Source organism: Bubalus kerabau, chromosome 3, assembly GCF_029407905.1.
Source record: "Bubalus kerabau isolate K-KA32 ecotype Philippines breed swamp buffalo chromosome 3, PCC_UOA_SB_1v2, whole genome shotgun sequence".
Taxonomy (NCBI): Eukaryota; Metazoa; Chordata; class Mammalia; order Artiodactyla; family Bovidae; genus Bubalus; species Bubalus kerabau.
Genome location: NC_073626.1, coordinates 98,516,202 through 98,532,480, shown reverse-complemented (window position 1 = coordinate 98,532,480; position 16,279 = coordinate 98,516,202). Strand labels below are relative to the sequence as shown.

At 40.9% G+C, this 16,279-nt stretch overlaps 1 protein-coding gene across 2 annotated transcripts; it reads right to left on the bottom strand.

Annotated features, from left to right (window-relative positions):
- Positions 1 to 210: 210 nt before the first annotated feature.
- RBM43 (RNA binding motif protein 43) lies at positions 211 to 11,085 on the bottom strand. Of its 2 annotated transcripts, none has more exons than XM_055574749.1 (4): positions 10,939 to 11,085; positions 4,502 to 4,709; positions 3,350 to 3,438; positions 211 to 2,560 (listed from the first exon to the last, which is right to left on the bottom strand). In XM_055574749.1, the coding sequence occupies exons 1-4, from the start codon at positions 10,939 to 10,941 to the stop codon at positions 1,829 to 1,831; spliced, it is 1,032 nt and encodes a 343-aa protein (XP_055430724.1). In that variant the 5' UTR covers positions 10,942 to 11,085; the 3' UTR covers positions 211 to 1,828. The 2 variants fall into 2 exon arrangements, with proteins under 2 accessions (XP_055430724.1, XP_055430723.1); XM_055574748.1 differs by having other exon boundaries at positions 10,857 to 10,939.
- Positions 11,086 to 16,279: the final 5,194 nt, after the last annotated feature.

Below are 16,279 nucleotides of genomic sequence, written 5' to 3'. Positions count from 1 at the left end.
GCTCTATCTAAACTCCTTATATCTGCTATTTCTATATCTGGTAGAGTTTTCTCTATTTCTTATGAGCCAATCCCTCATTATCCCAATTCCCTGTCATTGTTAACAATCCTTTATCTTAAACTTTGCCTGTTCAAATTACTGTGTGCCTCCTCTCTCCTGATCGGAACTAGACTGAGACAATACCCCCAGAAGCAAAATGAAAATCAAACACCTTTTTAAAGAGACTTTATTGGGTATTTAATATAAACAGAAGTTTCCCATGACAAAAAGTTTAGCCGTACAGAAATGAAATAAGACATTTAAAGAAATGGAGGTAATTTACATAGTTGGGATTTAGGTAGCTAAGAAAAAGGAAAGCACATAGATTTGTCTTAAGCTTTTCTACTGCTACAAACAGTTCAAATCATCATAATCTGTTTGTTTACATTGTGATGAGCAAGATGTATGTTTTATAATCCTGGGAGGGTCTCTGCAGTTCCCCAGATACTGAAAACTGGCTTAATGCTAAATTAAATGCAGGACAGTCACAGACAACCCACTTAACAAGTTTTACTTCCCTTCTTCAGTAAAAAAATTTTCAAATCCTTCTGTCATCTTTAAGGAAACATTTCTCAGTTGTTTAAGTAGCATTCAGAAGACTATGAAAGGGAGAAGAACAGTTCACTAACCAAGAGCATGGGCAAGTTACATTACGTCACTGGGCACCAGTTTCCTCATCTGAGAAAGGAAGATAAAGACAGTGCCTACCTCACAGGGTTCCTTTCAGGACTGAATGAGTAAAGATGTGCGATGCACTTATGCCTAGCACGTAAGTGTATGCTCTTATTCCCATCACCACCATCCTATTGCTGAAATGCTATTACTTTTACAACTATAATATAGACACGACATAATTTCAACAAGAGAATCAACATTTTATATAAGCAGTTAGGCTAAGTAAGCGGCAGGAAAAATGTCCTGTATGTCCAGTAGCCTTATACCAATATGGGATTTAGTCAAGTAGTGACTACCTGCATCAGAAATACTTACCATCTAAGTAGCTTCTCAGGCAAGTTTTGCTAACATTTTAATTCTGTTAGTGGTAAACATAAACTTTATAAATGTTAAGCTTATGTAACTTTATAAAGGTATAAATATTGTCAATGGCATAATAATAATCATTCGAACTTCTTATATGTTAGAATGAAGGCTCTTTTTAAAATTTATTTATTTTTAATTGAAGGATAATTGCTCTACAATATTGTGTTGGTTTCTGCCATACATCAACATGAATCAGCCATGGGTATATACATGCCCCCTCCCTCTGGAACCTCCCTCCCACCTCCCACCCCTCGAGGTTGTCACAGAGCCCCAGTTTGAGTTCACTGAAGGCTATTTTTTTCCTAAGAATTTGGGATTGCAGAAAAAGTGAGGTTTCCTCAAAGTTTAGTGAGTTTTTTAAGTTTTATACCTTAGATATTGTCTTTGGGTTTAACTCTTACTGATGGACAGCTACATAACTTCAGACAAGGGTTTCTGCCTTCTCAAATCCTAGTCTCTTCTCCCGTAGCATGAGAATGGCAATGCCTATGATGAAAGATGGTCACAAGAATTAAATGAGATAGGGAGTTCCTGGCAGTCCAGTGGTTAGGACTCGGCGCTTCAACTGCAGGGGACCCAGGTTTGATCCCTGGTTGGGGAACTAAGATCCCATAAGCTGTGCAATACAGCCAAAAAAAAAAATTAAATGAGATAATGTGTGTAAAGCTGGCATCACGCATGACATCACCACTGCTCAGTAAGGGAAGGAATCAATCAGCCCTTCTTGTCACTACTGCTGAGGATTTTATTACCTAACTTTTTGTCTTATTAATTCCATGACCTCTTTTTTAAACAAGTATGTGTCAGGAGGAGATCCTATAACATCAATGTGTGTCTTATAGAAATTAACCAGAACCTGAAGGTAACTCAAACTTAGCCGCTCACACGCCGACTTAATATTTTCTTTCTCTCTATCTTCCTTTCCTTCCAAAATAAATGTCTCCTTTCTAAGCTCAAAGTGAAGAACATGTGAATATTTCTCAATGGACTCTTTTACCTGTTTTTCATTGTTTGACTGAGAACCACCTTGAGCATTCTTTATACAAAGTGTGGTAATTTCACCATCCACTGTCTCTTGACATAGAACATGAAATCTGCTCAGTATGCTTTCATAAAATTTTGTCCTCTTCTTCAGGTAAAGGAAAGTATCTGTGTCAAGAACAATACTTTCTCCTCTTTTCGTAGTCTCGGGTGTAAATGACCTGGGTGGCTTTAAAGAGTGACTGCTTCTCCGTGTACTTCCCCTGGGGCTCTGTCTATTCTTACTGTTTTCTAAAAGAAAACTTGCTTTTAATAGCAAAGATTCTTTGAGCTTCTCGATAGCCAGAAATGTTCCTTGAACGGAGATGCTTCCGTTGGCTTCCAAAGGACTGAAGCATAACGTTGGGATTTCCCTTTTCAGGTCCATTACCAGACTTTCTAGATGGATTTGACTCCGAAAAACAGAAAGATCAAGGACAGCCTTTACAGAGCTGAAGATCTAAAATTAAACAGAGAAGTTAAAACAGCACCACCTAGGGGAAAGACTGCATAAACACATTCTTGTTTAGCCACTTCCTGTCTGCCCAGCAGCAGCCCTAACCAGGCCTCCAAAGCCTCACACAGTTGGGCTTCTTCCCCATAACTGCCCATTAAAGGGGCCCCACAACCTATCAAGGCCACAGTGTTCCATTTGGGGTTCACAGTTCCTCAATGGATTCCCCCAGATAGAGTTGATTAAATATTATTTAGAGGCAGAATGTTTTTTGAATCAAAGTTTTAAGCAGAATGCATAGATAAACCGTTCCAGTGGTGCTCGGTGGATAGGGGTCCCTGGAGAGAGCCCTCCCTCCTCATGAGAAGGTCATTGGATGGCTGCAGAGAACCCTACCTTTGTTACAGAATAATTTTAAATCAATGCTTTGAATTTTACTTTTTTCTCTTACTTCCTCCTTACCCGTGTCTTCAAAGCTTTTTAATGTTCATCCAAATTGGTTTTTTACCCCACAAAATAAGTCTTCAGATAGATGCCAGACATCATCCATGACAGTATAAGAGCTCATTGTCACTTTAAAAGTATCAAGAGCATCATAGAAAAACAGGAAAACAGAGCAAGCAATAACCAAAAACTTTCAAGACACGGGCCTTTAACACTGACCCAGGTTAAGGACCTTGCACTTTCTTTTCTAGAAGTCATGGGGTGAGGGTGCTTTGCGCCTCCTGTGTAGGAGACACTTGGCAGAAAACATGGGATCTAGACAATCAACATGGCTTCAGCATCACAACCTACCTTTTCACTGAAGTGGGAGACTATGAGTTGAGCAGATCCAGCCATGCCTGCTAGATAGTGTTTCTTTTTTCTGACGACATTCTCTGCAACTAAGTGGAAGAGGGGCCATCAGAAAGGTTTGTGGCATAATACAGTAATAATTATTTTAATTAATAGTAATAGAGATGTTCAGTTCTCTTAAAATACCTAAGATTTTTTCTGTTTTTCCTCTAAATTCAGCATTTAAATCCTTTTTCCTTCTAGTTTAACATATTAAAATTTATACATATATATATATCTAAAACACATGTATGTTATGTATGTTACATATGTAACAAACACCTAAAAGTAAATCCCCCACCACTCTGTTAATTATGGTCATGAGGAGACTTCACCTTTCTGAATCCAGGATATCACACTATCCCGGCTAGTTTTCCTGAGTCACTGGCTGACCTGCTCAGTCTCCTTCACTAATTCTCCTTCCCTCCCTGTTCTCTCAAGGCACTGGTATGTACCATCCATGAGGCTACAGGGGTGAACAGCTCCACAAACCCAACTTTCTCACCTATGTCAGGTGTAGGCCAGGAAGAGAATGGCTCGACGTGACCTCAGATCCAAGCCCCATTTCTCCAGTCCAACTTTCCCATTAATAAAGCAGTACTTGTTTATGAGATTACGGATAGCTTTTGTGGGGCTTTTTTCTGTATTTTACAAGTTTTCTACAATAAAATGTATCACCTTTATCTCATGATATAAATGGATATAAAATACAGAAAACAAGAAGAAGTCTTTAAGACTTTTTCAGTTACTGACAACTCTATCATAAGGCACTTTCACATATATTCTTCCTAACGCACTATTGTGCCACTTTTATATTCAAGAATAGAAGTACTGTTTTTTAAATTTAAAGTTTACCAACCCCATAAATTATTTTGTTGTTGTCTTTGTTGCTGCTGTTGTTTAGTCACTAAGTTGTGTCCTTCTCTTTGTGATTCCATGAACTGCAGCACACCAGGCTTCCCTGTCCTTCACTATCTCAGAGTTTGCTCAAACTCATGTCCATCAAGTTAGTGATGCTATCCAACCATCTCATGAATTATTCTACTGAAGTTCAATTTTTAATTTCATTCCAGAAAGTATTTCTAAGGTTATAAAAATTTGATTTGGAAATACCTGTTTTTTCTTTGAATGTTACATATGCAACTCCCTTAGTTCTTGTTGGATATGTCACATCTTCAACAACTCCACCCCCATTGTCAGTATCTTCAAAGTGAATCTTCACTAATGTTGTCACTAACTGGTCATCAAGATCAATTGGAAGACCAGCAACTACAATTGTTCTTTCAGAAGCTTTGGATTCCTTAACATTCAAAACTGATGCCTGTGAAAGAAACAACAGGACACATTTTAAGTATATGATTCTACTTAATATAGGCAATATTCACACCAGTAGGAAAGGCTATTTTATTTAAAAGCCTTTATTTAATAAAGGCCCTCTGGGACTGATCAGATACCTGAAAAGAAAAATACCAAGGAAAGAAGCCTGGCCTCACACCATATACCATCATAAATGCTATATAAATTTGAGAGTTAAAATGGAAAATGTAAAGCCTTTTTTTAAGAAATGGAAAACACTGCTTAATATTTGTCAGATGTTAGAAAGACCTAAAAATAATTGTAATCACAAAGGAAAAAATTAAGAGAGAGTTTTCTAAATCAAATTTTTTTTTTTAATCAAGCTAATCACAAAATGTGGTTGTTTGGAGTTGACTGTATGTCTTCTTGAATGTAGAGTTGAAAGTACATAAGACAATAAGAAATACATTCTCTTTTTGGTCAAAACTAGGGAAAAGTCACCATAAAAAAATAAATAAATGAAACCCTACCAATAACATTGGGATTGCAGTGGAGTAAACCCTACCTTTCAGCACACATCTGAGATACAACCCAACCACTGAGAGCACACGCTATTGCAGACCATGGAACCCTGGGCACAGAGGATCAGCTGCAAGCAGATCCTTCCCTGAGTTCACTTTCAGTTCAGTTCAGTTCAGTTCAGTTACTCAGTTGTGTCTGACTCTTTGCAACCCCATGAAGTGCAGCACACCAGGCCTCCCTGTCCATCACCAACTCCCAGAGTTCACCCAAACTCATGTCCATTAGTCGGTGATGCCATCCAACCATCTCATCCTCCGTCGTCCCCTTCACCTCCTGCCTTCAAACTTTCCCAATATCAGGGTCTTTTTTAGTGAGTCAGTTCTTCACATCAGGTGGCCAAAGATTGGAGTTTCAGCTTCAACATCAGTCCTTCCAATGAACACCCAGGACTTATCTCCTTTAGGATGGACTGGTTGGATCTCCTTGCAGTCCAAGGGACTCTCAAGAGTCTTCTCCAACATCACAGTTTAAAAGCATCAATTCTTTGGCACTCAGCTTTCTTTATAGTCCAACTCTCACATCCATACATGACCACTGGAAAAACCATAGCCTTGACTAGATGGACCTTTGTTGGCAAAGTAATGTCTCTGCTTTTGAATATGCTGTCTAGGTTGGTCATAACTTTCCTTCCAAGGAGCAAGCATCTTTTAATTTCATGGCTGCAATCGCCATCTGCAGTGCTTTTGGAGGCCAGAAAAATAAAGTCTGACACTGTTTCCACTGTTTCCCCATCTATTTGCCATGAAGTGATGGGACCAGATGTCATGATCTTGGTTTTCTGAATGTTGAGCTTTAAGCCAACTTTTTCACTCTCCACTTTCACTTTCATCAAGAGGCTCTTTAGTTCTTCTTCACTTTCTGCCATAAGGGTGGTGTCATCTGCATATCTGAGGTTATTGATATTTCTCCTGGCAATTTTGATTCCAGCTTGTGCCTCTTCCAGCCCAGCATTTCTCATGATGTATTCTGTGTATAAGTTAAATAAGCAGGGTGACATTATACAACCTTGACGGCCTCCTTTTCCTATTTGGAACTAGTCTGTTGTTTCATGTCCAGTTCTAACTGTTGCTTCCTGACCTGCATACAGGTTTCACAAGAGGCAGGTCAGGTGGTCTGGTATGCCCATCTCTATCAGAATTTTCCACAGTTTATTGTGATCCACACAGTCAAAAGCTTTGGCATAATCAATAAAGCAGAAATAGATGTTTTTCTGGAACTCTCTTGCTTTTTCGATAATCCAACAGATGTTGGCAATTTGATCCCTGGTTCCTCTGCCTTTTCTAAAACCAGCTAGAACATCTGGAAGTTCACGGTTCATGTATTGCTGAAGCCAGGCTTGGAGAATTTTGAGCATTACTTTACTAGCATGTGAGATGAGTGCAATTGTACAATAGTTTGAGCATTCTTTGGCATTGCCTTTCTTTGGGATTGGAATGAAAACTGACCTTTTCCAGTCCTGTGGCCACTGTTGAGTTCTCCAAATTTGCTGACATATTGAGTGCAGCACTTTCACAGCATCATCTTTTAGGATTTGAAATAGCTCAACTGGAATTCCATCACCTCCACTAGCTTTATTAGTAGTGATGCTTCCTAAAGCCCACTTGACTTCACATTCCAGGATATCTGGCTCTAGGTGAGTGATCACACCCTCGTGATTATCTGGGTCATGAAGCTCTTTTTTTACATTTCTTCTGTGTATTCTCGCCACCTCTTTTTAATATCTTCTGCTTCTGTTAGGTCCATACTATTTCTGTCCTTTAGTGAGCCCATCTTTGCATGAAATGTTCCCTTGGTATCTCTAATTTTCTTGAAGAGATCTCTAGTCTTTCCCGTTCTGTTGTTTTCCTCTATTTCTTTGCATTGATCGCTAAGGAAGGCTTTCTTATCTCTCCTTGCTATTCTTTGGAACTCTGCATTCAAATGGGTATATCTTTCCTTTTCTCCTTTGCTTTTTGCTTATCTTCTTTTCACAGCTATTTGTAAGGCCTCCTCAAACAGCCATTTTAGCTTTTTGCATTTCTTTTTCTTGGGGATGGTCCTGATCCCTGTCTCCTGTACAATGTCATGAACCTCTGTCCATAGTTCATCAGGCCTCTATCAGATCTAGTCCCTTAAATCTATTTCTCACTTCCACTGTATAATCATAAGGGATTATGATTATAATACACTCTCTTAACTTCTTATACTAATGTTAATTTATTCCCCAGCTCATTTAGGGAAGAACCTATAAACTTCTCCCAATGCTTGTATAGGTAGTCCATCCTGATTGCACCAGAGCTCAGATATAATATATCCCTAAATTATCCCCAAGGAGGACAGGATGTCTCACGGGTCCAAGTCATGGTTGATCCATCACAAAGATGTTTCGGTTGTCAGTTCAGAGGACTCTGTATACTCAGAGTCAGACTTCACTGGCGATAGGCAAACTGCTTCTGACCTCCCTGATAAAGAAAACAGTCTAAGCACACTTACAATGTCCTATCCCCAAAGTACATTAAAATGAAAATGAAAATAGAATAAAAAGAGAATAAATCCAGTTAAGGGGAGCAATCAGCAGCACAGGAGAGATTCCAACAAATTTCTTGAAGACTGGAAAGACATAAAAGTATGTGGAAGGATATGACAGGGGAAACCCAGAGTAAAGAAGAGGGGGCTGCAATGGAAAGGGGACAACCTTCTTGGCAGAACCTCAGAAATTAAAAAAGGGACAGAATGATTAGTTGAAAAGCTAGCAGCAAGACAAAACTAAATGAACATTCTAGGGGGAGTCTGACCTGCTAGTATGGGTGCTGGCACCCCACAGCCAACACCCCTCTCACCCTTTCTGGTATTTGAAAAAGCCCAAGCCTAAAGATCATCAGAAAATTAAAGCACGGCATGTTTGGAATAAATTACAGACTACAAATAAAGACTCTATTTGACACAGCTGTTAGGAATATTTTTTTGTAACTGGAAAAAGGAAAAATACACATGACATTGGACCAAAAGGAGAAAAAGTAATACAGAATCTATTAGACCCTGCTGTATACAATATTTACTGTTTGCATAATAATATGAACACTCTTATAAACTTTTAGACGAATTCTGTAAAAATCTTCAATATTACAGAAGACTTAAATATGATTACAGAATAATATGGAATCATTCAACCCTCTCAATAGAAGAATAAAGGCAAAACTAACAGAAGTTGAGAAAAAAAGAAAAATCTAACTTATATTACAGGAAATCATGTAAATACTATCAAAATCTTAAGTGTTTTATGAAAGAAAAAAAATAGTCCATAGAAGAATTTAAAATACTATTAAAACTTCCAAACTTGGAAGAAGGGAAAAGCCAGAGTTCACTTCAGTGAAATCCTCATTTATCACAACAGGAATTCTATAGAAAATGACTGAAGTCAATGATAACTGATCTCTCAGTATCTCCTTTGACATTTCGGCCTGTAGTTATTAATATAGGGTGGCAAAAATGTACCTGCATTTCTTAGAATACATCATATCTTGTCAATCAATTGATCAATTAACTAATACGGTATTAATTAAGCATGTGCTCTATCCCTGGCAATATGTTGGGTACCAAAGATGACACACACAAGATATAAAACACCCCTTACCCTGAAATTGTTCCACCATAAAAATTTACTGAACATTTATTATGTGTGGGGCACCTGGATAGGCTTTAGGATTACCAAAACACACACAAAGGGGACCTCCCTTACGGGTGAGGAGGAGGCAGACACATATATAAATCATTTTAGCCGTCCTTGGTAGACACAAAAAGAGGAAGGTCTTCTTCTTTACAAGAAGAATAGACCAACAACCGAAAATGTGAGAAGGATACAAGACCATTCACAAGAAAATGCTAAAACACACAATAGAAGCCATTTGGAATTAAGAAGCAAGGTTAATGCTGGCTAAAGCAGTCAAAGAAGGCTTCATGAAAGAGAGACCTTGATGGCTGAGGTCAAATTTTAATTAATGGTCAAATTTAATTAAAAATGCAGAGTTCACAGCAAAACAAAGAGACAGGAGTGGAGGATGCAAATAGCTTCTGTTGAGACAAAGAAAGCAAAGGTCTTGCGTGTTTCCTAAAAGGGAAATTCATAATTGACTCTTTGTTATGGTAGGTGCTTTCAATGGAGCAAAACAGTTTCTTAAAATATTTGGGGACAACTAGATTGCATAGGAGACAGGAAAAATATAAAAATGTGTTCCTCCATCTTGGCCCCAACTGTAAGATGTAATTATCTCAAAATAGTTCTAGAAGAGGAAAAAAAAAAAAAAATGACAGACTATTCAGACATTCAGGGAATCTTGTTTCATACAAGATTTGTCCTGACTTACTATGCATCTGGCTCTAACAGTCTGTGGTTAAAGTGCCTAATGAATAAGCATCCTTTTTGTCCTTCATCAATATCAAAGAAAACCTTTCAATCAACTTAAATTCAGAGAATCTTACTTCTTCGCCACTACCTTCAGCAATACTAGTGTCATATTTCTTTATTCAAATGTCTGAAGTTTATCTTTGAAATCAACAGACGGCTATTCGTCTCTTCCATCCACCATTAAGAAGAAAAAGAGAGGTCTTGGAGATAGCCCTTTCAATAGTTATCACATGGAGATACAATTTTTTTGAAATAAGAGCAACATTCTGACCAGGAGGTATCAAGGTGATGGCATTTTCCCTGTATCAGTGATACGTTTTAAGAGATTTTTGACCATCCTATCAGAAAGCAAAAAGATATAAAGAAAAACTGAATTTATTTTTGTAAGGAAAGCACTAGGGAGAGATAATTAAATTTATCCACTTCCTTGACTTACATTCCTTTTCTTAAAATTGGTTTCCTTCACGTTGCCTTTACCGCCCACGGTAAACAAAATCACACTTGAAACTCACAACCGCTTTGGCCTTTCTCACCTGAAATGGAGGGCCCCTGCCACTGTTTTCAGGAGCTTGATGGAAAAAAGGAGCCTGCCTGCTTAGTCGCTCTGTCTTGTCCCGCTCTGTGGGACCACCCTGGACTTTGGACCTCCAGGCTCCTTTCTGTCTATGGGATTTCCCAGGCGAGAATACTGGAGTGGGTTGCCATGTCCTCCTCCAGGGGATTTTCCCCACCCGATGGAAAGAACACGGAAGTCTAAATCTTAAATTTGCTAACAGTTCTTGAAAGATGGTGACAACACAAAGTCCTTTGTGTCTAGAGAAAGAACTAAGGCCACAAGAGAAAAGAATTCCCGCTAAGACACCAGGCTGCTTTCCCAACTTGTGTCCTTGGCTCCAACCCTTCTGGCTGGCCCGTTAACAAAGGAAACGGTGGCCTCCATTTCTGGGCAATTCTCTCCGCTCCTGTTCCCCAAAGCGTGGGAGGACAACAGTTAGCCCTAACACTGCCACTCCTCGACCAAGCAGCTGTGTCCCGGGCACTCGGTGCGGGAGGCGGCCGCGGCGATGCGCGCCTTCGGAGCTGGCCGCACAACCGCGGTCAATTTCAGGAGCGTGCCGAAATGCCACCCCTGCAGGTGCGGAAAGGCTGGACTGGGTTTGCCTCTGGGGTCCCTCCTCGCGCCTCCCCCGGTCACCTCTTACTCACGCCCGTCCTCCGCATCTTGGGGGACCGGATGACGGCACGAGGACCACTCCGCCCTGCAAAACCCAAAACAAAAGCAACTTGCCATGGCGGAGGAGAGAATCGCCTTCGGCGGCCGGCGGGGCCCAGAGCTGGGGGAGCCTGGGCTGGCAGACAGGTTTTGGTTTCGGTTTTCTGTTCTCTCTTGGAGACCGCCCCTCCACCCCACCCCGCGGTTCTGCGGCCTGGAGGCCTCGGGAGGGGAGCCCGGACCTGGGACAACGGCTGTCAGGACACCCCCGGTAGTTTTGCAACTTTTGAAACCAAGCTGGAGAGAGGCCAGAGGATTCCCCGGCGGGAGTGCGGGGATTCTCCCCGGGGCTGTGTCCTGTGCGCAATAGAATCTGAATAATCCTTCTTTACGCCCTTATTATCTCCCTAGCCCTGTTCCCACCACGCCATGCTTGTTTCTCCTCTTGTCACCTACCCAGGGCCAGTAGCCAGGTGCGCAGGGCGCAGGATGGACGGCTCACTGTCCCTGCCAAAAAAGAGCTCACCACCCTGTCCACCCTGTGCTCAGATTCCTCAGCCAGACACCTACTGGGACACAGGGAATCTATATACTTGGCTTCAGAGTCAAAGAGAGCATGAGTAAGAAAAGCAGGTGGCTGACTAGTATGCAGAAATCCAATTCCACGACCAAGAAATACAAGCTGATATCAGAACAGGATCCCTTTCTCTGAGGATTAGATTAGCAAAAATTAAAAAGTGATAATACCCATTGTTGGCCAGTGTGGGGAAACATCAGTGTTGCTACAACCGTAGACAGGTATAAACATTTCTAAGGATTTTGGCCCCTCTCAAAAATGTAAAGTGCAAAATAAAATAAAAAGTTAAAATGCATAAATCCTTAGAATTAGCAACTCCATTTTCAAAACTGAACTGAAGTTACATGCACAAGAATAACTAAGATATTGTACAGAAATTTTAACTGTGCATTGCTTGTAATACAATTTTTTTTCAGACACTGGAATCCACCCAGTTTAACCAAGAATATAACTATTTATTATATGGCCAATGGCACATTTAATGAGCCAGGCCTATGGCTATGAAGATTTTAAAACAATGAGGTAAATCTATGTGTGATTTCCCAATTTATATTTTATATTCAGATCCCTACACTTAAAAGCCCACTCTAATGTCTGATAAGCATGTAAAATTGAATCAGAACTTCTTCCCATTCTTCCCTCTTGATAAACTGCACTAGCATCCACTAAGGAGCTTAAATTCAAGACTCACTTGTCTTCCTTAATCCCTCTTTTCCCAGCTGGGTTAGTACGTTCCATTAACTGCACACTCTCCAACTTTATTTCTACCACCCAAATCAACCCAGCCTTTCGGCCTTGTTCCCCTTCAATTCATTCTGGATACCACACCCAGTAAGATATTTTTAAAATGTACATCAGGTTTGATCACTGTTCAACACTTCATTGTTTTTTCATTAAGATTTACATCCCCACCAAGGGGGGTTTCCCTGGCCCCGCTTCTACCTCTTGGTCTTGTTGGCTCCTCCCTGATATTCACTTAACTGCCTCATTGCTTTCATTGAAGCCTTAGCTCAAAAGAGCCCTCTTCAGAGAGACTCTGATCACCAAGTCCAAATTCGTCCCCCCAGTTATTCAGTTCAGTTCAGTTCAGTCGCTCAGTCGTGTCCAACTCTGCAACCCCATGAATCGCAGCACGCCAGGCCTCCCTGTCCATCACCAACTCCAGGAGTTCACTCAGACTCACGTCCATCGAGTCAGTGATGCCATCCAGCCATCTCATCCTCTGTTGTCCCCTTCTCCTCCTGCCCCCAGTCCCTCCCAGCATCAGAGTCTTTTCCAATGAGTCAACTCTTCACATGAGGTGGCCAAAGTACTGGAGTTTCAGCTTTAGCATCATTCCTTCCAAAGAACACCCAGGACTGATCTCCTTTAGAATGGACTGGTTGGATCTCCTTGCAGTCCAAGGGACTCTCAAGAGTCTTCTCCAACACCACAGTTCAAAAGCATCAATTATTCAATGCTCAGCTTTCTTCATAGTCCAACTCTCACATCCATACATGACCACTGGAAAAACCATAGCCTTGACTAGACGGACCTTTGTTAGCAAAGTAATGTCCCCAGTTATTATTCCATCTTAATAACACTCAACTCTTTCTAAAAATATCTTCATACCTTCGTTTCTTTTTTCTTAACCTGTCACCTGCACCAACAATGAATAGTAGGGTAGTAGGAAGGGGGACCCCTTCAGGGCAGGAGAGTCGGCTTTTGTCTAACACTCAGAAATTAACTGTCCAAGGAGACACACTTGCTGACAGAACAAGAGATTTTTGGGGGGAGGGGCAATGGGATGGAGAGTGAGAGGGTGAGGGAATCCAAGAGAATCGCTCTGCCATGTGGCTGACAGTCTCACGTTTTTTATGGTGATGGGATTAGTTTCCAGGCTCTCTGGCCAATCATTCTGACTTAGGGTCCTTCCTGGTATGCTGTGCATTGCTCAGCCAAGATGAAATCCAGCAAGAAGGATTCTGGGAGATTGGTAGGACATATGGGCTGGCATCTCCTCTCTCCTGTTGGCCTTTCCTGAATTCTTCCGGTGGGTAGCAGCTTGTTAGTTAAGATAACTCAAGCAAGTGCCTACTATCAGGCCTGGCCAGGGTGGGCAGCTTTGCTCAATGGTTTCCCTAACAGTAGTACTGCTCGCCAATATTCTGCTTGTCCTCAATTCAATTTCATGTGGAGGGACTGGCCTTCTCCCTTTGATGCTAGACATGGTCATATGATTCATTCAGCCAAGAAATGTAAGGAGAATTGATATGTCTCATATTTGGATGGGAGAATTTCACTGCTTTAGCCTAAGAGCCGCCACTGCTCTCTTTGCCTTGGTGCTCACAGAAGCATGTATTGAAAGGAACACGTGTCAGTGAGCCGACACAGAACACAGCTGCAAGAGGGAGTTGCCTGAACCCACAACAAAATTTACATGATTATGAAATAACTTTGATGTTTAAAACCACTGAGCCTTTCTTCAGCAGTATCACCTAGCATACTCTGACTAATATATCGAAGCCACTAGAATAAAAAAGCACCATGAAAATATCTGCAAATCACACATCTGGTAAGGGATTTATGTTCAGAATACACAAAGAACTCTTACAACTCAAAAATAAGATAACCTACTTTAAAATGGACAAAAATTGAATAGACATTTTGTCAAAGAAGATACATGAATGGCTAATATGCACATGAAAATGTGCTCAACATCATTAGTTATTAAAGAAACGCAAATTAAAACAATGAAATATCACTCCATACCGACTGTAACCAAAAAGACAGATAACAGCAAATGTCAAGAATGTGGAGAAATGAGAACTCTCATGCATTGCTGGTGGGGAAGTAAAATGTTACAGCCATCTTTTTAATATAATTGATCAGTTTTTCAAAAGTGTAGCATAAATTTACCATGTAACCAAGAAAATTTACTCCTGAATAATCCCCCAAGAGAAATGAAAACATGCAATCAAACACTTACAAGCAAAAATTCATAACATTACACATAATAGCCAAGAAGCAGAAATAACCCAAATGGCCATCAATTGCTTAATAGATAAATAAAATGCATTATGTTGATATATATATATATATACACACACACACACACACAAGGTAACACTGCTTGGAAATAAAAAGGAATGAAATACTGATACATGCTATAACAAGGATGAAGCTCAAAAAAATCCTGCTAAGTACAAAAAAACTAGACACATAGTGCCACACTTAACCAGAAAAGACAAATATGTGAAGAGAGAAAGTAGAAAAGCAGTGCCTTGGGCTGGAGGTGGAAACAAAGATTAACTGTAGATGGACATGAACACCATAATCCAAGTTGGGATCCTTCCTCTCCAGGGAATAATGAGAGATCTCAGAATAGAGTCAACAATGCAGGGCTGACTCACCTGTGGAATCAAACCTGGCCTAGACTGACCCTTAACATCGTATGTGCCAGCTATTCCAACTTGTATATGCTTATAGCATTCCGGATACACTAAATGACTCCTTGACATATTGAATATTTCAAACTGAAGGAAATGGGAGGTACTAGAAAGACTTTCCGGAGAAGGCAATGGCAACCCACTCCAGTACTCTTGCCTGGAAAATCCCATGGACGGAGGAGCCTGGTAGGCTGTAGTCCATGAGGTTGCTAAGAGTCGGTCACAACTGAGCGACTTCATTTTCACTTTTCACTTTCATGCATTGGAGAAGGAAATGGCAACCCACTCCAGTGTTCTTGCCTGGAGAATCCCAGGGACGGGGGAGCCTGGTGGGCTGCCGTCTATGGGGTCGCACAGAGTCGGACATGACTGAAGCAACTTAGCAGCAGCAGCAGAAAGACTTTCTGAACTTCTCCCGAAGCAGGTCATAAAATCCTCATGTGAGAGGTGTTCTCCCTGTACCCACGGGAAAGGAACATTCTGATCTCCAGAGACAGAGAGAAACAGAGAGGAACCTGAGTGAACAGGCTTCACTAAGCTGGGAAAGATTGAGGGCAGGAGGAGAAGGGGATGACAGAGGATGAGATGGTTTGATGGCATCACCGACCCAATGGACATGGGTTTGGGTAGACTCCGGCAATTGGTGATGGACAGGGAGGCCTGGTATGCTGCCGTTCATGGGGTCGCAAAGAGTCAACTGAACTGAACTGAAGCTCCCCTCCTTTTACTATACTTAGCTGATGTTGTTGTTTAGTCGTTAAGTCCTCTCTGACTCCTATGACCCCTTGGACTTAGCCTGCCAGGCTCCTCTGTTTATGGGATTTTCCAGGCAAGAATACTGGAATGGGTTGCCATTCCTTCTCTAAGGGATCTTCCCCACCCAGGGATTGAACTCTTGTCTCCCACACTGGCAGGCAGATTCTTTACTGCTGAGCCAGTGGGGAAGCACACTTAGCTAATACTCTGTATCCTAACATTGCCCTCCTTCTACAACATCACTCTTCAACTCTAGCAAGGGGACACTCAGGTGTAACCATTTCTTCTGGTCTTAATTTCCTTATGAAGGTTCCCATGTCACATACAACTGATATTAAATAAATGTGTATATTTTTCTTCTTTTAATCTTTGTCAAGTTAATTTCCATATCCAGCCAGGCACTCTAAGAGGCTTAAGGAAACTTGTTTCTCCTACACCGTGCCAGACTGTCTCTGAGGAAGCATAACTCCAAATGTGGCCAAAATAGTTCTGGTAGTTTATTACTAAAACTACATCCAAAAGAAAAACATTTAACCTCTTATAGGCCCAGTTAGAAAGCCCCCTATCTCACTACACTTTTTTCTGTCTCACAGCCTAAGTAAAATCAAATTGTCTGACATTTTTCTGAATGTTTTTAATCTGTGATACCAGAAAA

What these genes read in the sequence shown, in the direction of transcription:
- RBM43 (XM_055574748.1), bottom strand. An exon ending in AACATTCAAAGAAAAAACAG is followed by an intron (nt 3,439 to 4,501) that starts GTATTTCCAAAT and finishes TCTTCCACTTAG; the next exon opens with TTGCAGAGAATGTCGTCAGA. An exon ending in TCTCCCACTTCAGTGAAAAG is followed by an intron (nt 2,561 to 3,349) that starts GTAGGTTGTGAT and finishes GTTTAATTTTAG; the next exon opens with ATCTTCAGCTCTGTAAAGGC.